This window comes from Watersipora subatra, chromosome 10 (genome assembly GCF_963576615.1).
Source record: "Watersipora subatra chromosome 10, tzWatSuba1.1, whole genome shotgun sequence".
In the NCBI taxonomy this organism is placed as follows: Eukaryota; Metazoa; Bryozoa; class Gymnolaemata; order Cheilostomatida; family Watersiporidae; genus Watersipora; species Watersipora subatra.
Window position 1 is genome coordinate 37,155,920 of NC_088717.1, and position 27,999 is coordinate 37,183,918.

Sequence of the window (27,999 nt, forward strand, 5' to 3'; positions counted from 1 at the left end):
GTGATCAAGTTTTGTCGATTTAAACCTTGAAACATCCTGGCAATCAGATAATCTTAAACATCCAAAACAATCGCAACTGATGGAAAAGTACTGATACTTTCTCATAAAATCTACTATAATTTTGTGAAAGTTCATCTTCAAGGAAGATCGGAGGAGGAAGGGTAACTCTCATGCTCACTGCACTTTGATTGGGAAGCAGGAAATCCCTATTTCTCTTACTAACTCTCAGGTAGGACTACAACGTATGTTTATAGCCAGTAATAATATATTGTGGGAAAGGTTTCTTGACACAGTTAGGAATTTCACTGGATTTATATAACTCAATGTTATTCAACTGGAAGATCGTTCTGTATTGGAGACAACTACGTGTATATGCATGCATCAGAACTTAATCTTTCATCTGTGTATCCTAGGGCAAGGCGAGGCTTCTGTACAAGGCTGGCTTTGCCACTCTTCAGCAAATAGCCTTCTCCGAACCCCAAGAGCTTGTCACTAAAGTTGATTACATGAGCAGAGCACAGGCTAGGCAGCTCAAGGCCTCAGCTACGGTAAATCATCATTTTATTTTTTCTTTCTGAAACTTTCGTTGCCACACTTGTAATACGCTTCCCTCTTTCACAGCACAGTCATTAGTCACTATATAGCAGGCATTCTTTTCTATTTATGAAGATCTCTTGATATTCTAAAGAACCAACAGTGATCTCACTTTTATGCCCTCTAAAGTAAGCACCTGCTAACTCCTTTCAAAAATTTTATGTTTATTCACATCATAATGTCTCACAAGTATTTGTAATGTTGGCTTCTTGTGGCAGTTTATTCACTCAGCACGAATAATGCTGAGTGAATGTTGAGCAGTCTTGTGTGGTCTGGACAACACTTATCTATTCTTATAAGCTGCCATCAGCGCATATTTTGCTTTCTACATGTATGTCACATCCTTATACAGCTGCTTTATTTGGTTGTACAATTGTTTCCCTATTAGGATTGGAGGTCGATAACACACTACTCTGCAAACTGCATTAAATGTACAAATTCAGTGTGATGCATTCTGCGAGTTTCTGCCACTTGTATACAAAAAAGGATAAAAGTACGAAACATAAAAAGAAAGGTTTAATAACGTATTTTCTAAATGAGAGTGCTCTACTTATAGATGAAGTCGCGTAAAGAAAAGATGGGAATAGGTGTAGAAAATACTTAGCTTTTTTTTTCGTGGAGATGTAAAGCTGCATGGATTTACATGCATTCGTTAATCGTTACTCAGAGTTTGTGTGAGATGCAAGTGTTACAGATCATACGCTTCATAGTGTTCTTGTATCCACTATTGAGTGTATAAATATGATCTGTTATTAGCAATATTTGAAACATCAAAAGTGAAAATAGACATTAACAGTTCGACAGCCATTTTAGAACGTAGGGTAAATATTGTAATAATTGACTATTATGTGATATTGAATGTTTTTATGTGATATTGAATCTTAATTTATCCTTTCGATTGTCATTTTATTTGACCAAACTATTTTATTTACGTGTTAACAAACATAATTTGTTTAAGGGCAATTGTAAAGGCAGGTGTGTAAAAATCTTAAATGGAATTGTACTGAATCAATCTGTTGTTCAGCGGTTTCTGGTTGGCGTTTAGTCTACAGAGTAATAGAGAGCTTAACTAATCAGAACTCGTTTGAAGCAGGCTGAAAGTACCAAAATTGTGTTTAGGATACTCCTGCGTTTCTCTTTCATGTTTTGGCTGGAGTCAACACTAGTTGCTAGTTACTGTTGAGTCATGAATAACCTGTAGCGATGTGTTTCGACATGAATTCATTTCAAGAGCTGGGCAAGTAGCAATATCGTTCACTAAAAGTCTACATAGTCCAACTAACTACTAACTAGTTGACTAACTACTTATTACTAACTACTAATATTCTACTAAAAATCAAATTAAAATATGTTTCGGTTTTGTAGGAGTCGAATTATTAAACTGGTACCCACTCTTTTTTTCATATTTTCCAAGTTGTACACTTATTGATCAATATTACTGTTACTACTGAATACTCGGCTTTGCACGGGCAATAAAAAGTTTTTGCACAGCAAATTCATTTGTTATTTAACATCCAACATTTACCATTCCAACTTTTAAATGAATGTGTTTGTTTATTGCCGTGTATCCTGCCAATGCATGATTCAAATATTTCAAAGCTTGAGGCATAGCTATAACAGATTATTGAAAAACATTTCTTACCTCTTATGCTACACATTCATTCAAGATTTAAAACACTTATAAACAGTGACAGGTAACGTAGTTGCTATTGGCTAAGCTTCTTTACCCAATGAATTTGAGTAACTTAAGCTAGTAACTTGAGCTAGTAACTTGAGCTTGTCTAAATCTTTACCATTATAAGAGGTGTGTCCGTCTGTGTGAAGCCAGCTTGCGCTTATAAGTGTGCTTATAATTGTTATGTTATGCGTCATGACCTCTCACGACCTCTCACGCAAGCATGATCTTTAAGCATGCTAATAGTAACCAATAATATTTTCGGCAAGCATGCTTATTTAAATCAGTGTAATAAGTATATGCACAGTTATTCCATAATATAGCAATGATAGCGTAGTGTATATAAAGCCTGTTACGGAACGGGTGTTTCCAAGTTCAATTTCAGTGTGAAGCAGGTTTTTCGTTCTTAAATTTTAATCGTTAAAACTGGACACACGAACGACAGACAAACAAACATTGAGATTTAAAGACTAAGGTTATTATTGTTATTTTTTGTCAGCTCCTGATACATGAAAAGTCTGAATCTCTGAGAGCAGAAGCTGATGCAGTAATCGCTCTTCCTACACCTGTGCCAGCTGTCAGTCCGTAGTAGGCAGAAGGAAACACATGCACCAGCTGTCAGTACTAGGGCAGGCACCTGCATCAGTCCTTGTAATCCTTAGTTGATGAACACGCCGCGAGTGGTTCGTCATTAGTAGCTGGAAGAAACTGCAACAACTGGTGGTTCATCATTAGGTGTAAGGCACCTGCTTTAGCTGTCAATTCTTTATGATTGCGTAGGACCAGTGCATTAACAATGGTTAATTGTAAATATCAAATGCTTATATCACACCCATTTCTTAAAGTATTTGAAAACATATATATTTATTTTCCTATTTTTATTTATGGCTATGCTCTCAGCTTACTATAATAAATTATTTTTCATATATGAATATTAGTAGTCACCATGACTTTTTTCCTGGGTAACCTAAAACATTGAATCATTGTTGTACCAACTGGAGTGCTGTGCACATCCAAGCTACATATGGGCGTGTCCATAAATAATGATGGGATTTAGAGTTATTTGATGCCAACTGCACATGCACATTTGCTCCCATTATAAAATTCTTTGAATTAATTGATGCATATTTTCTTGGCTTTCAGATAATATAAAGTTTACTGCTTTCAAAATTGTAGTTCCGCAACTATGAAGTGCAACATGCGTAAATGATGGGACATCACAATTGTCTCATCATTTATAATGGGACATTTGTGATGTCCCAACCGATCCAGGGTCGATGTTCGACCACTCTGGATCAGTTCTTTACAAAATGTCAGGCAAGACCCTCAACTGACAGTAAACCTGAACTGAAGAAGGTGAAAGTTGACAATGATAACAGCTTGAGCAAGTAAAAAGGAAATGAAAAACTTATTTTTTGTATTATCTGCTACAATCATTTTTATGGTAAATGTGAAGCAATTTATTGCATGTGCTTGTTACAGGTTCTGCTGCAATTTGTAAAAGACTAGGTGAATGCCTGTGATTACATGGGTAATAAAATAATTACCCAATAAATTTGAGTAACTTAAGGTAGTAAAACTAGTAACTTACTATAATAAGAGCCGTGTCCTACATAGGAAGCCAGCTTGTGACATTACACGTAACGATCAAGTGTGTTAGTTAATAACCAATAGTATTTTCACAAGTACTCTAAGCGTGAGTATTTTAACCGATGTAATGTATATGTGTACTATTATTAATCACCACAGCCAGGCTCGCCTGTCTGCAGACCTGGAGGTTGTGAGTTCAAGTCCTCAGCAAGGCAGATTTTTCTTCCCTAAAACTATATTGCTATAACTGGACACAGCGTGGACAGACAGACAAACACTGAGATTTATATATATATAGATTTATGCCCGATTATTAAGGGGCATCGAACCGATCAAGGTATTTAAAGGGTAAAAATCATTTCTACTTAAGAGATGTTCACGTTATGAAATGATTTCCAGAACATATTTATTTTGTAAGTAGAGGTACACCTGTAATTACTTGAGTTTTTAATGGCTGAAGATATTTACAAAATGAGGTATGTACACTGGTAACATACAGTAAGATTCGACATGTTATGGTTGCTGAAATCACCGACATGAACCTTAGAATGAGTCATACTAACACTTCTTCTATTGCTTTATCATTTGATAATCATATTCTTGGTCACATTGATAGCGGACGCATATTATTTTTCTGTTTCAAGTTTGTTTGAACTTTTTGTATCACAGTCAATGATTCCTGTTGTACGTTTCTCACATTTTTATGAATTTTTAATTTCTATGCACACATTTTCCTGAAAATAATTCCATTGTTTAGAATAGCCAGGGTATAATCGGTGGAGTTAATAACTTCAGCAAAGCCATTGTGATTATTAAATTCATGGTTGTACACCTGACAGCACAGCGTTAACACACATTGCTTAAAAGTAATTACAAGACAGCATAGTAGACCCGGTCATATACTCCTGCTATAACCATTCAACCTCTTTGTTACAACTATAAGTAGGTCGATGTAGTGGGGTTGCATAGGGCTTAATATTTACTTTAAACAATTTCCTTACATATGAAAACATTAATAAGGTTGTCCACCTGTTGGGTGTCCATTCTAAAACAATTTTTACTCATTCATTTGTAAAACAGCATTATAATACGCTGCCTCTGATGGCATGCAATAATAATGATAGGAATTCGGACGTATACATATAAAAATAAAATAAATTTTAAATATGGCTGACTATACATAAAAACTCCTTCAGTCCTCTTTCTTCACTTTACGCTTTCCTTTTCTGTTGTTTTTGTTCATTCCTTGGAGAGTCGCAGCAGTACGTCTGTCAGCTTTCGTGATTCGACTAAAATCCAATGTGTCGAGCTGCGGTAGCATTGCCATCACCATGTACTTGTATCCCTAAAATAGTTACCATTGTAAGTTATGTCTACATTTCTAAAATATGTGGTGCTTATGTGAGACTCTATTTTCTGAAAATATTAAAAACTGAATATTGTTTTTGTTTTACCCAACTATAATTACTATTATTTATATCATTCCTATTATTATATTATCACTATTATTAGGCCAATGGCCATGCTCTTTCTGCAACGCTACCACACTGCAATATATTCGCTTAGAATTTCTTACCCACATTAAGCTAGCATTGTTGCATTGAAACTGGCTAGGTAAGGGGTCTACCAGTTGACAGACTTCTATCAATATAGTTCTGTTTTAAGCTGCAAATAGTGAATTCATTATGCCTGCCGGCAGCAACATTTTAGCTCTGCTATATATAATGGGAGCTATGTTATTAATTTAAAAGTTAAAAAGAATTCTTTTTTTACAACTGTTTTTTCTCTTACCTTGTCGTTCTCAATAGGGTTTCCATGTAAAGATAATTTCTTTAGAGAAGAAATCTTTGCAAGCTTTTCGATTTCACCCATGTCGGTGAACTGGTTTCCATGGAGATAAAGTATCTGTAGATTCGGAAAGTGTAGCAATATCTAGAAAAATTAATAGATAAATAAATGCGAAAATAAAGAATAATAACATAGTAAACAGTGAGGAGTACGTCATAACCTTACTTTAGCCTAAAACCAAACTTTCAGTCTGTATTTAGTCTGCCATAAGTACATATATTGCAATCATTTAGTCACCCATGTAAGGTTATGTAACCTACATGTAACTATGTAACTTTAAGAGTTTTGGGTTTTTGTGTAGGTCATTAACTCAGCTCATAATTTATGTGGTTTGTATTCAGTTTCTATAAAAAGTACAAATAAATTTAAACTGTTCAGTCTGTCGACACGTTACAATTTATTATTAAGTGTATTCCAAGCATCATATTTTCAATAAAGGTAATTCCTTAAAATACTTTCTGTTGTACAATCCAACAAATTTATTCTGATTCATGAGAGTAGTAGTCATAGTCACGGATATGCGATAAAAGTTGTTAAAGCAAATACTTTACTGCAAGGCTATAGTACTTATTACTTACATCATCAACTTTGGTAAGTTCGTTGAAGGACAAATCTATCCAAGCAATGTTGTCACAGTCCTCAAAGAGTTGCTCAGCAACTACCTTGAGCTCGCTGACTTGAGGCAAGCAGTTGTTATTTAGCTGTAAAAGAAAACCACCATTATTGTTGTTTATGGCCGGTATGAGATTACACCACACAACTTGGTAACTGGATAGCTGAGAACCACCAGCCATTGTTGTCAGTTTAATCGCTGTTTTAGTCAGATAACTCAGAATTTTAATGCAAATAGTGACACTTTTAAAGAAAGTATGAAATTAAATATGCAAGTTCTGTGTTTTATTCATTAAAATAATCCATTTCTATAATTTTCTGTTCAAGTTTGTAGATTATAAAAAAGAAATACATGGCAGTATACAACAAAAAGCGACAGCCCTTCGTTGCAAAAAATATAAGCCTGTAGACCAGTGGTTCCCAACTAGTGGTCCATGGACCCCTAGAGGTCCACAGGAAGTTTTGAGGGTGCCCACAGGCTGGTGCCAGTATTGGTTTTTCTAGTTAGATATTTACAGCTATTTCTGTCATAGTGGTTGGATCAATGATATAAAACCCTAAAAGGATAGGCAACGGCTATCATATGAGCGGGATTTAATAATCGAAGTCTGTTGGGATTGTGCTAGCTTGGGTTTCGGGGCTAATGCAATTCCCGCGGGGTGGTCGCGTTGTCCTGTTAGGTTTTTGAGTCAATACTTTTATCACCTATGTGCGTCAATCGCTGGATAGTACCTGATTTTCGGTTAGTAGTACAAAACAACATAACCTGTAACCAGCAAACACGTAATTCTCTCTTTCCGTCTTCAATATCTGCGATATACTAAGATCCATGGAAAATAAAACATTTCAACTTACTTATTTTGATCAATTTTGAGATTTTTAGGGGTCTTATATATGCTTAAATTTAAATATAATTTACCCGAAATCACCTGAAAAACGGCCTTTTTTCCCTAGTTTTTAATTAATATTTTTCCACCTCTAATATAAATTGTTTGACCCGACCAATAAGATGGGACAGCAGGCAAAGCTGTGTAGTTTTCATACTCAAAATCTAAATGTAAGACCAAACTTGGGTCATTTCACAGTGGCGACTATTAATATCATGAATGCTTGTTAATGGCAGCCGAATGATCATAATTGTGACAATATTTGGCAACTATATTTATTTGACAACAAAATGAAACTAGCAGATCGGTAAAATAACCAAAGATGTTTATGAAGATAAAACCATTGAAGAATTTTGGCCTTCCATGATTCATCCATATCCACGAACAACCAAACACTCCCTTCGAGATCTGCTCCCAATTGTGGCTACATACTTATACGAGTCCGCTTTCTCCTCCACGGTTGTTCTCAAATCGAAACGACAAAATCGACTGGGGCTTGAAGACGACATGCGATGTGCTTTGTCAACCATTTACCAAAAGATTAAGAATTTGGGGAAAAATAAGAAGTACAATCCATCCCACTAACAAACTGACAACTGAAAATTAACAGTCAAAGCAATTTAGTATAGCACTGCTTTATATAAGTAAATAAATAGAAACATGTCAAATCGATTGACTCTTATATTATTCTAATTCATTATGTACGCCAATTTACAATGCATTGTTATAAACACCATCTATTATGATGTTTATAAAGGGGTCCATGACTTTTAGATAAAGAGCTCAGGGGGTCCATGGCTCTAAGGTAGTTGGGAACCACTGCTGTAGACCTTCCATAACAAGTAAATAGCTCTTATAAAAGTTGCTAGTCGAACAAATCAAGTTTTAATAGTTTGTTTAGGTAAGTGGGTAAGTAAAATTTCTTGAAAGTAAAATATTTCATATTAAACCAAATAACATGGATACTGTCTGATGTAACATATACTCGAATAAATAACTGTCCTGCTGGCTGAAAAATATATGCTTAGAGTCACTGACGCCCAAGTTTGTCATTGCGGAAAAGACAGGTCAAAGGGTTAATGGGTGGGTCAAAGGTTCAATAAGCAGGTCATAGGGTCAATGGGCAGTTCATAGGCGTAATAGACAAGTTAAGTAAATTCACATGTAGTTCTAGCCGGATTCAAAAAAGAAAAACTTGGCAATAAGAAACTCCTATCTGACGACACTTACCTTACAAACTACATACCTTAAAACATTTACTCTTTGAAAGCTTCTGTTTGGCTGATGGGCTAGATTTTTTTGGCAGTATTGGGTTTCCTTTGACTCCAAGACGAGCATCATTCTCTTGTACCTCTAAAAATATTTTTGTCATATCACATGTTTACGTACAAAGCTGAAACATGCATGCTGACAATAAGCAACTATCTGCTTATCATTTTTCTTCCGTGTCAGTTAGAGGGCAGTTTTACAAAATGTGCTAAATGTGTTCTTGCAACTAGCTATTCCAGTAATGCATGCATATAAAGTTTGCTACTGTTTTCAAGGAAGTTACTAAAACTTAAGCTATACAACTACAACTGATGGAATAATTTGAGCAGTTGAAACACTCTGGAAAGAGGAACTAATAACACAAGTGGAAAGTTAACAACATACAAGGCAGAAGAATAGCAAGCAAACGGCACAGCAGCGTAGGGCAAATTATAACCTGTTTCTAATATACTCCTTTGGGGTGGTGCGTAACCCTGTCTGGGCTCCCAATTCTCGAAATCTGTGACGGAATGATTAGAGAATACAAACGTAACAATATACATGTTTAACATAAACAATTGGTATAAAAAACAAAGCATTACTAAAATGTAATGTCAGTGCTGCATTGAAGTTCACCAGGATGTGCTTTTACAACACCAAGTTTAGGTTAGACTAGCTAAACGCTTGGCGTTGCAAAAGTGATAAAAACGTTTTTGCATTGAAAATTTATTTTTAATCAATTATCAGCTCTGCTATGCAACCATCTCGCTTAGCTTTCAGTTTTCTGATAGTTCTATTTTGATTAAAAATGCTCATTGTTGTGTTTAGTATACAACTAATTCTAAAGACCTAATATATGACAAACTTTAAGTTTAAGATTGGTTCAAAATATCTAACTAGAATAAGACAACAAATTTACCATTCACTGAAGTCATTCCATAAAACGAATAATCCAATGGTGCCTCTAGCTCTGTTGAGTAGCCCATATTTTTCCTTGGTGATGCTGGCGGTTTTGCTGCTTGCATTTTTGTCAAACTTTATTAATGGTCAATTTGCATTTCTAAAATAGAAATATAAAGACACATACAACTTCAAGCCTTCATATTATTCATCTGTTTGGGCAAACACTTGGTACTTAATAATCTACATCAAACTAGCTTAGTTCGTAGAAATGAAGTTAATTTATTGTTTTGTTGTTAGCAAATATAAGTAGTTTAAAAGGATGTTTTATAAATCATATTTTTTTCACAAACTAATATTTAAAAAATCACTAGCCAAAGATTTGTCCTCATCAAACTTGATCATGATGTTGATACTAGGGAAAATTATTTACTACCGTGTTACTAATGCTATGTCTCACATGAAGTAAGATTGGTTGTGGTATTTGTTTAATGTTAATTCTATGTTTTAGTTAACATTATCACTTTGTATTTTCTGTTTCAGTGCTTACCAACTGTCGTCAATAAAACGCATCCTACACTAGTTATACTCACACAATGTCACACTGTGTCAGCCATTTGTAAGTGTTGTCACGGTTACAACGCACGCGTACTTATGATTAACCTTGGTTCTAAAAGCAGATACGTATTGACGAGTCGAGTAAACAGCTTTCGCTTATTCTGTGCACATGAGAACTTTTTTCTGCGACGGTACGCATATTGCATTTGATTATCGTCAATCGTTTCTATTATTCAATCTAGTTCTTTTACTGTTAAAATAAATAAAATTGTGAACTTGGTAAGCTATTTATAGTAAAAATTTTGCATGTCCGTATATTACAGTTTCGTGATTTGAATTTTTTTATTAATAACCCTACGCATTTCTAAGTGTGACGACGTATTCGCTCTAAGTATTTGCGGGTCATAAAATATTGGTGTGTGTTCAACAGTGTTTTAGACTTTTTGTTGCGGAGCTATGTGTATAAAAAACTGTATTTAATGACAAAGAGCGTGGACATGCCACCACAAAACCAAATTATTTCGTAGTAAGTGTAGTTATTTATTGGGTTATTTATACAAGTGTCATAGTTATTCGTCGACTTCCTCCTGTGTTGAGCAAAGCAACTTAATTCTTTGCATAATTGTACATTAAATTGCCTATATGCTCTTTTTCTTGAAATTATTTTTGAGTATTGAATTGATTCAAGTATGTCTTTTAGACAAACGTATAATATAACAAACAATTTTTATAGAAATTTGCTGCTGTAACAGTTAAATGCCATTGAGAACAATAAATTGGATTCTCAGAGATACAGACCAAAAGACAAAAACGATGGCTTATATTTCACTGGTTAGACTTGGTCTTGAGTATGGCTGCACGGTTTTGAACCCTTACCTAAAAGAAGATATTATTTTATAAGAGCGAATTCAAATTATTGGACTGAAATTTATATGTAGACAAAAAGGCAGAGTTAGTTTTACTGAGCCAAGAGAAATTAATTTTTTTGAATCCTTGGGCGAGGCAGAGTTAATCTTAGTCATGATAGTTTTAGTAAAATTCTAGGGTGGTGATATTGACATACATATAGCTGGAGGAGTTAAGATTAGGAGATAAGGTTAGAGATAGTAGTTTGTCAGAGGAGGCTAAGTCTTCTGCATTTACTACTCATTTTAGCCACTCCTAACTACCTTTTACTAAAACTGACTAGCTTAAGTGCTCTTTCTAGCCTCATACTGTCCAAAAACTGCGTACTGAGATCCAATAGATATTTAGAATAAAATGAGTACAAGTGTAATTTGTACCTCCTTGGATGGTCTTTTGCAAAAATTGTAAGCTGAAGCTAAAATGAAAATGTAAATTGTGATAAAAAACCACGAAGTTATATAATTGATTATTTAGTAAAACTAGCTTCAACAACAACAAAATAGAGCAGTAATGGCCTAGAAATTAGAGTATGCCCCTGCAGTCACCAAAGTCAGGATTTGAATGTCGCAAAGTATCATTGATGGTGTTAAAAAAGGCTGCCTATTTGAAACACTTGCTTCAAACCAGCAGGGAACAAACGCAAGAAGTAAAATATGTTTGAAGAGCATGCTAGAAGTTATTGCCTCTTTTGAAGATTTCAATTGTCAATGGGAATGTCATACTGTGCAACTCTTTGTATATTTGCGCATTATAGATTGTCAATCAGTCATTAGCTTATAACAGTTAGAATTTGTTTTGTAGCAAACTAGGATGTTTTAAAAGACTTAACCAACTCCAATATCACTGTCGACATTAAATTATTCTGGCATTGGACATACATCATCGGAATTACTGTCATACTCCTAATCTAAAGATGAAACGAGTTTGCTCATGGAGGTCATTACAAAGAGCTCTAGGAATCAATGTTCAGTCTTTCCATTCAACGACTATGGCGCAACTTGGCCAGCCATGTCATGCCACTCATCCAGATATAATCGGCAAAATGGAAGTAACGCCTAGGATTACGCAAGAAGAATATCGGTCTCGAAGGATCAAGCTAGCCAATGCTATTCGTTCGTATGGTATGTCCTAGACCACACATTTCCATAGACCTTTGTTAGGATTCACACATCAAATCTCAAGATTAAATTTAAGTTTGTTGATATTATATAATGCTTGACCTTTGCGATTAATTTCAGAGGACAAAAGATTAGTTTGCTCGAATTGCTCCTGCTGTGTAGTTTTTTCATAATTCTTGAAATTCACAGAATTAGGTTTAAGCTATAAACCTAACAAAGCCTTGCAGTCAAATCATATCCCAACTTTTGTTTAATTGATTTCATATTGTTTTGAATAGATGAGCAGAGAGATCATGTAGTTATCATCCCATCACATGACAGAAGTTACATGTCAGCTGGTGTTCCTTTCATTTATAGACAGCACAGTAATATGACGTATCTAACAGGTAATGTCTTTTTTAATATTAACTCGGTGCAAATAACTATTGCATAGAAATATTTTATTTTGTCAGACATTTTAATATTTTTGTTTGACCATTAATCTATTTGTTCTCGTGTAAGTTATAATGCTTTTATTCGAAAATTCAACAAATAAAGCTCGTTACTTTTATTAAAAACATGTTGTTTTATCGCCAACGGATATATTATTCAATAAAGACCTGCATAGAAACTTTTATGTGCAGCAAGTACCTAAAAATATCAGACAGCCCTTGCAGGTAATGAGCTGCATTATGAAATCCTCAATTTGCATTTGGTTGGCTTATGTCTATTATTTCTCTATTGTTGTAACTGGCAAGACTTTGTTATAGTCCTAGTTATTTCTTACTGTTGCCATGCCTCTGGCAATTATTGAAAGTCATACATGTCAAAATTGTGGAATCTGGACATTTAAAAAGCTTTTGCTGTAATTAAGCAAACTTCTTTTTCAAGGGTTCCTCGAAAATGAAAGTGCACTGGTGATGAACATAGACAAGTCTGGGCATACAAGCACTCTCTTTGTGAAGGAACATACGGAACAAGAGAACCTGTGGGAGGGTGAGAGGTCTGGGCGAGCCGGTGCCCTTGAGCACACTGCGATTGATGACACAGATAACATAAAGAACTTAGAGCTACATCTCCTGTCCTCTTTGCATGTATGCTAAAAGTTGACTCTTGGTGGTAGACAGCTTCAGCAGACAGCATAGTTATACGGTTAAACGCACTGCCTTGTTATATAAGTAAACTAGCCACCCAACAGCTCACTGTTATAGATACATGAAAGCTTGAGTTAGTTATTATAGTCGAAATCATACTCGACATAAGGGCTTAATGAGTTTAGGACTGAGTTTATAGTATAAGCCAAGTCCCAAAACTTGAGAAACAAGTTCTTTCATACTTTGAGATATGAAAAAATTGACATATTGACAATTTTTTTTATATCTCAAAGTACTATTACCTATATAAACGAATAAAAACAAATTAATATGTTCCCGTAATATGAAAAACAACCAAAAAACAAGATATTACGATGCAAAAATATGTTTTTAATTGGTGTAATTCACTACCTACGCTCAAAAAGTAATAAATACCTATTTAGTGGTTATGATCTGTGGTAAAGTATAACATTACTATCTGCAGTATTGTATGGAATTTTTACCTTTGAGAAATATGTAGTGGTTAACGGCGGTGTGAGAGAGATTTGACAGACATGCATTCGGTACACTAGACTTTTGTGATGCTACGTTACATAACATAATTTTTGAATTTAACCCAACTAAATATTGCCTACTAAACACGCACTTGAAGCTAAATTCTAATCTTTTACTAAACTTGACCTTAATTTTGTCTTCGTCTCAATTTTTTATTATCTATTTCCGGCTTGGCGCTTTTGGCCTCACTTTCACTATAACTTTTAGCCGACCTTTTTAAAACTATTTTCAAACTGATTTGACGAGAAAGACTAGGCTATGCTATTCTCGGAAGTGGTCTCTAGCATACCTGGCCATTTAGTGGCTATCAAGAACCAGCTCATATCTCAAAGTTTTGTCGTATCTCAAGGCAGAATCCTGCCCGTAATTTACTATATATGAAGGCTTGAATTAACCATTATAGATGCATGAAGGCTTGCGTTAACCGTCTACATGTATAAATCTGTGTTTGTCGGTTGATCTGTTGTTCATGTGTCCAGTTATAGCGCCAAAGTTTAGGAATGAAAGATCCAGTTTGCACTGGATTTGAATTTAAAACCCCCAGGTCTGCAGATAAGCGGCTAATCCACTAGGCCAACCAGCTGCATTGCTGTACAAAGGCATAATTGTGCACATAGTTATGCACCTGCCAATCTTTAATGCCGATTGGTTAAAGTAGCACGCTTCGGCTTGCAGGCTTGAAAATCATGATCAATACTTGTAACATAACAATTATTAAGTTGGCTTTAGACATGGCACTTATAGTAAGTTACTAGCTTAAGTTACTCAAATTAATTGGGCAATTATCTCTCACACTCATGATCAAAATACATTCATCACACTCTCCAGATCATCCGTAGGTGTGATCCCACCAACTATTCCTTACATGCCACAATCAAGACTACTCCACTAAAGTACCTTTTCAGCTCTGTGCCATCAGCGAGTCTGACCATGACCCTTCGACTAGATTGTCGGAGCCTTGAGTGGCAGCTACAATCATTCCCAGTTGCCAAAGATTTTTGAGCTTGCCATCTTCCTTTGCACTATAACATCTTCAACGGAAAGACTCATTTGTGGCTTTGACAATTTTTTCTACTTTGTAAGGATTTCATGTACTCCACCTCCCACCATTTCCAGAACTTGCCAGTTAAAGATTTCATTGTTGACTTTTCATTGTTGTTTCTGTTCTGCCACTGTATACAGTCGGATTATTTCGGAGGTTTCATCTTTGCCTTGTTCCTCGTCGCCTTGTTCCTGTTGTGGCGCTGTATATGGTCTGGGTATTTCAGAGTTATCTTCACCTTGTTCCTGTTCTGGTGTTGTATATGGTCTGGGTATTTCAGAGTTATCTTCACCTTGTTCCTGTTCTGGCGCTGTATATGGTCTGGGTATTTCAGAGTATTTATCTTTACCTTGTTCCTCTTCATCTTGTTCCTGATCACCTTGTTCCTGTTCTGGAGCTGTATATGGCCTGGGTATTTCAGAGTTATCTTTACCTTGTTCTTGTTCTGGCATGTATATGGTCTGGATATTTCAAAGTTTTTATTTACGCCTTGTTCATGTTCTCCTTGTCTAGGACAGATTAAGTTGCCTCTTCTTTTGTTAGAAGACACAAAGTATGGATCAATGTTCGCCAAAGGTTTGCCTTACTGTAGATGAAGTTTGCAGCATTTGTAAAATCTGGTTATTTACCTTTGCTTTATCATTATTCGTGTGACTATCTATTCCATCTGTTGACTAAAGGCTGCGGTAGCAATTCGATCACTCTCTCCATTTTACAGCTGTCATTGAGGAATCCTGATCCTGGCATAGTTTCCATACGTGCACAGATGTGTCTCACATAACCAGTTTCATCAGCTGTTATCCGGACATCTCCTTCACCTTCGAGCATGTAGCATAGTCTCATTATGAAAGCATCTGAAATAATTAGTGGCTTGCCAGATAGATATAGATATAGAAAGCTTGAGTTAGCCATTATAGATACATGAAAGCTTGAGTTAACTATGATAGATACATGAAAGCTTGAGTTAACTATGATAGATATATGAAAACTTGAGTTAACTATGATAGATATATGAAAACTTGAGTTAACTATGATAGATATATGAAAACTTGAGTTAACTATGATAGATATATGAAAGCTTGAGTTAACTATGATAGATACATGAAAACTTGAGTTAACTATGATAGATATATGAAAACTTGAGTTAACTATGATAGATACATGAAAGCTTGAGTTAACTATGATAGATATATGAAAACTTGAGTTAACTATGATAGATATATGAAAGCTTGAGTTAACTATGATAGATATATGAAAACTTGAGTTAACTATGATAGATATATGAAAACTTGAGTTAACTATGATAGATATATGAAAACTTGAGTTAACTATGATAGATATATGAAAGCTTGAGTTAACTATGATAGATACATGAAAGCTTGAGTTAACTATGATAGATACATGAAAACTTGAGTTAACTATGATAGATATATGAAAGCTTGAGTTAACTATGATAGATATATGAAAACTTGATTTTACCATGATGGATATACTAGCTAAATGCCCAGCATTGAACAAATAAAAAAATTTCTGTACAGAAAATTTATTTGTGTTTAACATATACAATATTTACCATTCTAACTTTTAAATGAAGGGATTTGTTTATTGGAAAGCTCGAGGCATAGCTAAAACAGATTGTTGGAAAACATTTCTTACTTCTTATGCTACACATTCGTTTGAGACTTAAAACAGCTTACAAACAGTGTCAAAACATGTGGTTGACATTTGTTAAGTTTCTTTACCCAATGAATTTGAGTAACTTAAGCTATTCTAAATATGTATAATAAAGTGTTCATCATTTGTGTTTTTTTATTTATATATTTTATTTTTTATATTTAGCCAGCATGTTTGCGCTGGCTGACACTTACGTTTGTCATTTCTACCCCACCTATGCTAAAGACAAGAGGTGCACTGCCCATTTTTTAGGATGGTCAGTCCCCAGTAGTGTATCAACCACCAAAATTTTATACAATGTGTAATATCTAAAGAATTTGATTGTTGTACACAAAGTTTATTATGTGAAAATGAAAATACAAGTCCTCCAAAACTTCATATCATCAGTGAAGTGTTTTGTGCAGTTGAAATAAATTAAGGGAAAAATAAAGCGCGAGTAAAAGTTTTTGAATGTGAAATAATTAACCAGTAATGGCTAGATAAAATCTGTTCTACTACAATGATTACTATTAAAATGATTTGCTACTGAAACATTTAATGCAAACAGAGAAAATAAAACAAAAATCATGAATATGTAGAATAAATAATAACAAGGAGTACATGAAAGTGTGTGTATAAAAAAGGTTACTATTCCAGAAGCTATCCATCAAAATTTTGGACATAACGATAATTGTACACACGTAAAAATGAGATATCAGAATTAAATACACTGCTGAAGCATGCGGGGATAAACAATTTTCTTTGTCTGACCGAATGGAGACAGAATGTATAAGTCATTTTTACTGCTTACCCGAGATAACGCAACATACAACTGTCCTTGTGAAAAGCAAGGTGGTAATAGGTGAATTTCAGTTTTTCAGTGATTAACCTTGGGATTTGTTGATAGTCAATGCAAATGAAAGTCGAACAAGAAATTGAAGGCGTTTAAATTGAAACGGAAAAGTAAAACAAACGCAAAAAGCAATAAAAAGTACATACTTAGCTTGTATCTTGCAATCACAGCTCGAATAAATTTAAAAGAGAAAATAATTTTATCTTACAAAAAGTGGTAATACAACTCTGATATGCCGAACCAATGCAATAACCATTATTTTAATAACCAATAGTTTCTCCGCGGTTAATGATTTTAACCAATTGCTATTCACTGGATACACACGAGACAAAAATACAAACACTTAATTTTATATATATACATACTAGGCGAATGCCCAGCGTTTCACGGGTAATAAAGAATGTATCATTCTAACTTTTAAATGAAGGCATTTGTATATTTCTGTGTGTGTCCAGCCAGTACATAATTCAAATATTCGAATTCTTGAGGCATAGCTAAAACAGATTATTAAAAAACATTTCTTATTTCTTTATGCTAGACATTTGTTCAAGATTTAAACAACTTATAAACACTGGCAGGTAACGTAGTTGCCATTGACTAAGTTTTTTTTACTAGTCTAAATCTTTATTATAAGAGCCGTGCCTGTCCTTACATCAGGGTATTAAGAAAAAAAGTTGCAACTCACCAGAATCAAATTCGACAGATGTGAAACCTAGCGCACTACCATAGGTTGGAATATTTGTACTTGAAATCGTTATGGGTCATGATCTCTAACGCAATTGTGATCTTCCAAGCGTGTTAGAATCATTCTAGTGTGCTAATTATTCTATATTATCCCAAGTAGGATGTGTGGCATAGTAGATAGCACGCTTGTCTGCAAAACTGTTGTTTCCGAATTCAACGTCAGTGTGAATCGATTGTTTTGTACTTTTGTGTCAGATAACATTATCCCTATAATTGGACATAGGACAAACCAACAAACAATAAGATTTATATACATGGATAGATGAAAGCTTGAATTAACTATTATAGATGTATGAGAGCTTCAGTTCACCATTAGACCTATGCAAATAGGTATATGAAAACTAGAGTTTGATGTTCAAATGACTCAATAATATTTTTCAATATGAAATACAAGAGCTGTGCTCTTTGGTTTTATTTGAATATTAATTCAAGTTTTAGTTACAATTTGTGAATCTTTTCCCATGAGCTTGTGTGCCCAAGAGTTCATGGAATGTCAGGCTTACTCAATACACGCTAATCTGTTGTATTTTTATGTATTTATGTTTACTGTTTTGATTGGCTGACTGAATCATCATATATGTTCTCTTTCCCTCTTGTTTAACGCTGAGAATGTCTTTACTCATTATATTAGTAATGAGCTGATCTGAGCGGGTCTGACGTGAAACTCTGTTTGCCTAGGCAGATAGTTTGGTCTGGTATAATAAGACGACTCCAATCAGCAGAACCCTACATGAGAAATATCTACTTCCTTTTCTTGCCAGAGTCTCACCAGCTCATCTGAGGTGAGTCACTACCATATGTTTATTTCTTACTGTAATTTGGTGATATCCCACGGTTCAAGTTTTGACAACAACTGTAGGTACAAATGAGCAAAATGAAGTAGCTGATTCATTACCTGATATGGTAAATTTTATTCACAATTGACTATTGACTTCAGATATTTTTGTCGGCTTATGAATAAACAGTAGATTTTTACAGACTGCAGAAACATTTTTTCTGAACTTGAAAGGAATAACATGCACATCTAAGATTAACACCATCTCCCTATCATATTTAGACTTATAGCATATTGTGCTTTTCTATTGTTATTTATAGTATTACGCTTGGCAGTTCTGTGCCTCGTGAGAGACCGTAAGGCATATGCGTATATGCCTTACGCCTATGCCAACATTGGTATATGCGTACTTAATTAGGCAAGGCGACCGAATGTTGTAGGGTAGCGCGCTTGCCTATGAATCTGATACCTCTGGTGCGATTCCTGTGCCGGGCAATCTTTTATTCCTAATGTTCTTAGCATGGCCTCAGACAAACAGACAGACAGTTTTTATAATAGCAAGGATTAAATAAATCTGAAATATAAAATGTTGTCTTTTCAAAAAAGACTTGAATAGGCGATTTGCTACATTTTAACATCGCCACTACTATTTTGTAATGTATGACACTTATAGCTGTTTTATTGAGTCGTATTCATTTAACTAAAAAACTCTGGTTTTTAAAAAGTGTCTTTGCAGTTTTATAGATAATTACATTGTATCTGATCTTATGATCAGTATATTGCTGTTCTTCTGCTGCTAGAATTTCTATGCTGCTCATGCTTCCCGTAGCACTTTTCATTGTATCCCAATAAATAAGCGGATAATTTTTTAGTACGATATTATTTAGGCGTTTACTTCAGCCCGTAGCTTTTGCATCTGCCGAACAACGGCCATTGTTTATTATTGTATAGTGTTATATACATAGTATGCTATTATAGTATAGGAAAACACCTGTCATGGCTGACAATGCTGAAGAGATAAAACTAAGTCGCAGGTCTTGAACAGAGCTTGACAGAGCTTAAGTTACTTGAGATTTACAAGCTCATTTATTTTGTTATCTCAATGTTGATGAACTTGCCAGACATCTGTGCTTTCGGAGAGTACTACTTAACACTCCATATCTTTTAAATCTCGCCTTAGAATGCTACTGTATATATTCTACATCTCACTTTAGAATGCTACTGCATATATTCTACAACTCACTATAGAATGCTACTGTATATATTCTACAACTCACTTTAGAATGCTACTGTACATATTCTACATCTCGCTTTAGAATGCTACTGTATATATTCTACAACTCACTTTAGAATGTTACTGTACATATTCTACATCTCACTTTAGAATGCTACTGTATATATTTTACATCTCACTTTAGAATGCGACTGTATATATTCTACATCTCACTTTAGAATTCTACTGTATATATTCTACATCTCGCTTTAGAATGCTACTGTATATCTTCTACATCTCGCTTTAGAATGCTACTGTATATCTTCTACATCTCACTTTAGAATGCTGTTGTATACATTCTATTATGTTTGTGTTTTTTTCTGTAACTTTATAGTGTTACAATCATCTTTAAGTATTCAATATTCCAGATTAAAACACTGGAATAAATGACTAAGTAAAAAGATTACTGACTGTCCATCTTTACCATTGAGATTCAGTTTCAGTACAGTTTTGTACCAGTTCCTTAGAGTAAACAAACACTAAGGAGTTATCTACTCTACAAATGGATAACTCTGTTGGGATGATTATTGCAGAAATGCGGATAGTGCGGTTGACAGGCTAAGATTGTTCAAGTCACCCGCTGAAGAAGATTTGATGAGAAAGTGTGGAGATTTGACTGCTGAGATGTTTATGGAAACAATGCGCTTCTCTGTGGATAATGTGAGTTGGTTGTTTGATTGCGTTGTCAATGTGGCCGCTTCGAATTCTTGAGTTCTCTACTGACTGTTTGTCATAACATCAGCGATGTCACTGCTCATTTGATCGGCCAGGGCTGAATGTCATCATTTAAAAAAATAAAACTCCTTTTTATAGCTTCTATTTGCAGTGCTGCTATCGAAATAGCTGAAATCCAACATCTATTAACATCTGTAGTATTGCCATATCCTTGATGACAGAGGTTTCCCTCTAGCTTTCTATGACTGCTCTATTGATAGTTTGTTGAAAATGCAAAATACATAGATATTTGCAGTAGCCATTAACGGTATTGCCATTGGGAATCATTTTAAACAGGTAGCATGTATTTTCCATTTACAGTTGATGGCATCACTGCTAGGAATTCTCCTTAACATGCTACACGATTTTAATTTTTTAGAGTGTTTTACCTGTTTACTGGCTTTTTAAAGACATGAATATATACTTATTTATATCTATTTTACATTAAGATTAGAGAAATGTAATTGTTTCTTCATGAACTTAAAGGGGTAGTTTGTATGTGCTCAGGGGATATATCTGTGATATAAGTAGATTCCTATGACAATTGATAATCAAACCATCCCTACTAAACTATTACCTCAACAGTTGTTCTATCATACAGTAATTCTAATCAGCTCTTTTTTATCTACATGCAAGTAACATTTGAACATTAGAATAATAACATTTTAGAGTTTTATATATTTAGAACTCTAACATTTTATTGTTCTGTGTTATATATAAACATGTATAAATATATATACAATGTATGTACTACGGATAGACGATGAATACTGATACGATATATCCTATGTTTGGGAGTTGTCTTCTTGATATATCACGTTACCGATAACTACCTGATATTGGTGATGCAATCAACTACCTACCAAAATAAAACAACTATTGACCTATCGGTCAAATAAAACATTGAGTTGACAGAAAAGAATTTAAAAAATCTCAATAATTATCAAAGGAACAAGGACTGTCATGGCACAAGATCTACCGAAATGATAAGATTGTGTGTGTGAAAAATAGTCTTCAAAAGTTTCAGTTGGATGTTTAGGCTTCAGTCAGCATTTATTCGGATAATGAAACTACCTTTGATTCAGCAACAAAATCGCAGCCACAATAATCGTGATATCGTGATCCATGAATAGAAAGGATGTACTGTAGAACAAAACAATCTGCTGCAAAAAAAATTGACAAACAACATATTGAGGTGTGAACAATCGATGAGAAAAAGAAACTACCGGTAAGATAGATAACACGATAGGACAGTTTTACTTCGATTTATATTATCGAGAAGACAACTATCGAATATCGCTATCATTTATCGTTATCTTGTCCATCCCTAGTATGTACTAGCTGTGCTACCCGGCGCTGCCCGGGTATCAAAAATCAGGTTATAAACAATGAGAGGTAATGAGAGTTGCCTGCCACTTGCTATTGGCCTGGCACAATGCCAATGAATAATTTGAGTAAACTTACTAATATGAGCTACCCTTATGACGTTAAGCCATCGCTTTGCATCGTGACCAACAGCAGTAGCTCATTTGCGCCAATATAGCGACATGTATTGCCTAGCGAATCTGTCAAGCTCACGTGGTTTAGTTAGTAAGGTGTCCAACCCGGCGAACTGGAGGTACTGAGATCAAATCTGCTGCTTTACGGATTTTTTTTCCAAAATTTTAATAGCTATAGCTGGAATGACATACATACGACCAACTTTGAGAAATATGTACCATACTTTTCTGACTATAAACCGCACCCCTATATAAGCCACATCTGCTTTATTTTCCTAAAAACGATAATAAAACAATACATAGGCCGCACCTTGGTATAAGCCGCAGGACTCAGGATGATGCTTTTTAACGCGACAGCAACTTTGCTGTTAAAACGAAACAGTGCCTAACCAACGCTTTTTAACCTAGTGCCTAACGGAACAGTACCGTTAGGCATTGGTTCGTATTTTCTTTCATCGCTAGAGGCGCACTAACTGGAGATTCTGGTTTTACCCTAGCGGTGAAAGAAAAAGCCACAGATTAGCCACACCCTTATATAAGCTGCATGGCTCAAATCATCAGAAAAAAAGTAGCGGCTAATAGTCGGTAATGTTATTGTTATGTTATGTTAAAGTTAATGTCATAAAAAAGTACGGTATATAGATATATAGGGTATATGCACACACCAGAGACCTACCTCCTACCAGAGACCTGGGAAGGCTCAAACTCCCAGGTATCTGATAGGAGACCCAAATTAAAGCAGAAATTACCACCCATATGGGTTAACTAGGGGTAAGGAAACAATTTTTTTATATATTCACATGTATATATATGTATCTAATTTGATGCCGAGAAGACCTTTGTTAGCATAACTTGTCAGCCTTAATGATGGAACTTGTTTATACAAGAACATATCTATACGTTTGCCTGTTTCTTTTCTGTTTCTTTTAATGTCATAAGGGTAGCTCTTATTAGTAAGCTTACTCAAATATTGTGGTTGGCTCAAGCCAAAACTATTTAGTTTTGCACTTTTATATCAAAGCCAATGCCACCCTTTGTTGGCGTGTCAGTTTTCCTGCGTGCCTCGTCTGCTTGTGATATTGTAACAAATATACTGTAAATTTGAACTTCGTCTTATTTTACTGAAGCAACATTTCAATGCAAAACGGGGCTACTAAGGGAAGCTCCCCTTAGGATAGCATAGTTGGAGTAGCGTGCTATTACATATATAAATAAGTAATCTAGTTAGAGGGGTTAGGTAACTACTTTTCTTTTTAGCTGTGGTCCTAAATTCAAGGTGTTACTGTGGTATTACAACATATTTACAACAATTTTGAATTAATTTTTGTTCATTTTATTATTTATTCCATTCATTTATTTTTGTTTGTCTATTTGCCATGTAGTGGTTTTTACTACCGTTTAGAATACCCATCATTCATCAGCGTATTTTGTACACACCGCCGTTAGCTCAGTATCTCAGTATTCTATTGGCTTTATCTTTTGTATTGCAGCCACATGAACACGCACTCTTTGCTAAGTTTGACTATGAATGTAGGATAAAGGGTGCTAGCAACCTAGCATACCTACCTGTCATAGCTGGTGAGTACAGCTATGTTGTTAAAGGGTAAATTGTGATGCTTTACTCACTGCCTCCATTGTAAATGAGTTGTTACTTGAATTAACCGATCTGATTATCTGAATAAGTTACCTACATTTCTCCTACTCATTTTACAAACATGACAGCTTGTCTCTCTAACAACTCATGTCTATCGACTTTATTTACTAAAAACCTTTTTAGACACAGTTTTTACCTGATCGTTTAAATAACTTGACCTTATTCACTAAAAACGTTTTATGTGCTGTTTAGACACACTTTTTTCTTGATGCTTCAAATAATGCATATGTTATACATTCTGTAGGATCTACCCTGCCTGTCTACATTGCTTTAGCTGCTGGTTTCTGGCATACGAATATCAGAAATCACGTATTTAATTTCTGGTGTTCTGTCGTGCTCTTTTAGGCGGTTCGAATGCCCTGGCTGTTCACTATATAAGAAATGACCGACACATAGACAAAGACTCTATGGTGCTAGTCGACTGTGGCTGTGACCTACATGGTTATGTCTCTGATGTGACTCGTACCTGGCCTGTCAGTGGTTTGTAGTCTTTATTATTCCTCTCTATAGAAGTGATCGTTAACTCTTGCTAACCTCTCATATTCCATCACCATAATTTTGATGTTTCTGCTAGTTTTTCACATTTTGTAAAACATTGACTAGACATTCTTCTTAAAACACCATATTTCACTGTTGGAGGTATTTTTGTGTATTCAACAGATACTATGTCATTTAAGGGTTACAGAAAATATAATCTGCACGGTATACTATGAAGGTTGCATATCTGATCTATATGATAACATATGAGAGTTGCTGTGTATCTGATTAGTAACATATCGTATGAAGGCTGTATTGTATCTATATACATAAGTACATGTATATGAAGACTGGAATGTATTTAATTTGTACGATGTCATACGAGCGCTGCGGTGTATCTAATATTTATGATATCATACAACAGTTGTGATGTATCTGTTATGAGTGATATTGTACAAGAGCTGTAGTGTATCATACTGTACTGTATCGCTGTAGTGTGGGTACGAGGGCTGTGGTGTATCTAAATTGTCCAATATTATGTGCAAGCTGCAGTGTATCTTATCTGTATGATACTATATGTAAGCTGCAGGGTACCTAATAATCTTTTGTAGCACATATGCTAGCAATGGTGCAATGAAATACAATATCTGTCAGGTTACATATGTGGCTCTTCGTGTGCTTTTATTTCTGTTGATTTCACTCGGCTCACAAGGCTGTCAAGACATACAAAGCTAAGCCTGGTTTATAAGTCTTTTAAAAAAGTTTATTTTTATTATGAACATGTTAAAGAAAAGAACTGTGAGTTTGTTTGTCAATCTGTAGCACTAAGGCTAGTTTTTTGACACAATAGTATCAATTACGTGTTGTAAATGCCCATGTTACGGCCAGGGGAAGTAGAGGTTTGAATGTGCACAAGTCATTACAGACAAATGCTACGCTGTGGTTAAAGTTGCCCTTTACTCGCCATCTCGAGTGTCTGCGTGTTGTAGGAAAGTTTAGCTCAGCACAAAAGGAGATGTATGAAGCTGTGGAAGAGGTATACAAAAGCTGCCTTCATTTTTGCCAACCCGGAGTTTACTCTCTCAATGATATTTTCTCTGTGATGATGGCCCTCATCGGTCAGCAGCTTGAACGACTCGGTATCGTCACAAGCTCCATATCAAATGATGAGCTCTCCAAGGTGATGCCTCATCAGAAGGTTCTTAACAGCTGCTTATTGCTGCTGGGTTTGTTTAGGTAGTTGTTCAAGCTTATTTAGTAGGTCCACAGATGGAAACTAACTTGTATGTAAATGCGGACACATGCCTTTCCTCAACACAACTAGACATGATCTACTATCATTGCAAATCTAAACTTTTCAACCCTTGAAGATAAACTTACACAGAATTTTAAAAGATTTTTCCAGAATGTATCAGTATTTTTCTATTATTTGAGATTGTTTTTGATGTTTGAGGTGATCTGACTGCCCGGATGTTTCAAGATTAAAATCAACAAAACGTGATTGCGGTTAAAACGCTCAGAACAAGCGAAAGTGTGATTATGACATCTTTAATAGTTGTAAATAGACCGGCAGAATGGAGACAGGTACCGCTGCAACTTGATCGCAGTAGCTGATGTTAATAACTAGGTAGGCAGACAGCCGCGCAACTAGTTATGTCTTTCACCACATCTTTTTCTTCTGAGCGTTTTAACCGCGATCAAGTTTTGTCGATATTAATCTCGAAACATCCTGGGAGTAAGATCGCCTCAAACATCAAAAACAATCTCAAATGGTAGAAAAATACCGATTCTTTTTGATAAAATCAATGAAAATATTGTGTAAGTTCATCTTTAAAACATGGTAAGTCTGTTATAGCGTCTCAAGTATGAATAGTGAAGTTATCTAATGGATATAAATCATTGTCTTTGTCTGTCATTCTGATCAATACTAGCTGGACCTTGCTGATCATTTTAAAAGCATGACTAACAAAAGACCAGTCAAGTCTCAACTGGTTTAGCATTTAAATACCTACGCGCGTTTATTTCTGCTTGTGACAATTGTAGTCATGAGGAAACTTATCTATGTGATCATGTGATATACTTTTTACACAGTTATCATCTTTTCCGATCATCGCATTGATTATCCCTTTTGTTGTTTGTCATCTTATGCGCATGTCCCGTTTTTCATGGTAGTCACAGCAGACTAATGGCTAAGTTATGTTAATTGCAGTTAGTGCAGAAGATGTGTCCACACCATGTCGGGCACTGGTTAGGAATGGATGTACATGACACACCTACAGTTTCGAGATCAATGAAGCTGCAACCTCACCAAGTTATATGCATTGAACCAGGTAAGAGTTTTGTTAGGTATGACGTATTACTTATATTATAAATAATTCTTTGGAATTATCAAGAGTTCTCTCAACACTCTAAGTATCAAGAAAATCGTAGTGTATTTATTTTCAAGATTATGAAACTGAAACCGTTAACAATTTAATGTAGTCATAGTGATAACGTTGTGATAGTGATAATGTAGTGATAACGATGACATGATGAAAAGAAATTATTAACTCTTTGAACACTGGCGGTCCTAGTCGATGCATGTCAGTATCCCGGGGCAATTTGTCAAAAAGTAGGGCATTTTGAAACTTACAGTAACTGTATCTAAATCTTAACACTGGAAAGGAAGTCCAACAACACACAGCAAATGTTGCCTAATCAAAAAATATTTTAGACCAAAAACATCAAATTCATTTATTCGCCAAACAAATTCTGAAAATTTTTCCAGTATCATCATATTCATTGAGCACACGTTGATCATTGTTTTTTGACTCGAAATCAAAAGCAAAGTTGTGGTTAGTATCACATGATTCTTCATCCGCATCACTATCATCTATCACACACAACAAATGAGTCATATCAATTTTTTCACGCTATTGTCCCACTAAAGTTGTAATAGCTACGGAAGATGATATCCAAAAAATATATAATAAATGTAGGTTAAATTTTTGGTCTGAAGCCCAAGAATTAATGTAAGAATTAATTTGGCTGGTTTGTGCTGTTACTTTGAAATGGCATTATGTAAACATAGGCATGCGAATGCTAGGATAACTGGTCATCACAGTTTTTGACACACTATAAAACGCCGAAATACTGGTCAGCATGGTTCAAAGGGTAAATTTAAAAGTAATTTGTTTTAGTTCATCAACAATAGACAGATAACCTTGCCTGGTATAGCTTGTCTTTTGGGTTACACAAAATTATTCAAAGTACTTTCACTAGCAAAATGGTTCGAATGGCAAGAAAGCTTTATTGTGCTGCAATTTGCATCAAAATACTGATTATACTGAGCTACCATTATTGCTCTGGTACTTGAAATATCATCTGGTTGATCAGAGCATTAATAGAACAAAAAGTTTGATGTCTTTCCTGTTACGCACAAAATGAAGGTTTCTGCTACCAGTTTTACAAAAAGGACCTTATGGTCACCAATGAATGTATTTTTACTAGACATATAACAGCTGATAACTCCCTCTCCCCTGACTTGTACAGGTTTATATTTTGGCAAAGATGACCAGAGAGTACCAAAAGAGATGAGAGGTGTAGGAATACGTATAGAGGATAACATACTCATCACGGAGAATGGATATGAGAACCTTAACACAATGTTACCTACTTCAGTCAAAGAGATTGAATCTCTACTTAATGATGACTGATTTGGACTTGAAAGGGGGCATAACTTTAATAAATAGAACAATGTAAAGGCAATTTA

The 27,999-nt window shown here is 35.0% G+C and overlaps 3 protein-coding genes across 5 annotated transcripts in view; 2 read left to right on the top strand and 1 right to left on the bottom strand.

Moving 5' to 3' along the window:
- LOC137405609 (helicase POLQ-like) overlaps positions 1-3,255 on the top strand; it is a 56,155-nt gene extending 52,900 nt beyond the window's left edge. Inside the window, exons 20-21 of the mRNA XM_068091930.1 lie at positions 414-548; positions 2,769-3,255. Of these exons, the coding sequence (XP_067948031.1) occupies positions 414-548; positions 2,769-2,858 (225 nt within the window). The 3' untranslated portion in view covers positions 2,859-3,255. The remainder of the gene's footprint in view (positions 1-413; positions 549-2,768) is intronic.
- A 1,568-nt stretch (positions 3,256-4,823) lies between these two features.
- On the bottom strand, positions 4,824-9,989 carry LOC137406342 (leucine-rich repeat-containing protein 51-like). The gene is made up of 6 exons (XM_068092912.1): positions 9,948-9,989; positions 9,374-9,514; positions 8,453-8,559; positions 6,286-6,408; positions 5,651-5,791; positions 4,824-5,204 (listed from the first exon to the last, which is right to left on the bottom strand). Exons 2-6 carry the CDS (start codon positions 9,477-9,479, stop codon positions 5,052-5,054), a joined length of 630 nt encoding a protein of 209 aa, XP_067949013.1. The 5' UTR covers positions 9,480-9,514; positions 9,948-9,989; the 3' UTR covers positions 4,824-5,051.
- Positions 9,990-10,085: 96 nt separating this feature from the next.
- On the top strand, positions 10,086-27,980 carry LOC137406007 (xaa-Pro aminopeptidase 3-like). 3 transcript variants are annotated; one of them, XM_068092508.1, is made up of 11 exons: positions 10,086-10,191; positions 11,620-11,939; positions 12,215-12,322; positions 12,807-13,009; positions 18,535-18,638; positions 20,438-20,564; positions 23,608-23,695; positions 24,117-24,251; positions 25,238-25,428; positions 26,458-26,578; positions 27,780-27,980. In XM_068092508.1, exons 2-11 carry the CDS (start codon positions 11,732-11,734, stop codon positions 27,941-27,943), a joined length of 1,449 nt encoding a protein of 482 aa, XP_067948609.1. In that variant the 5' UTR covers positions 10,086-10,191; positions 11,620-11,731; the 3' UTR covers positions 27,944-27,980. The 3 variants fall into 3 exon arrangements, with proteins under 3 accessions (XP_067948609.1, XP_067948611.1, XP_067948610.1); XM_068092510.1 differs by having other exon boundaries at positions 10,086-10,103; XM_068092509.1 differs by lacking the exon at positions 10,086-10,191 and adding an exon at positions 10,321-10,438.
- The last annotated feature ends 19 nt before the right edge of the window (positions 27,981-27,999 follow it).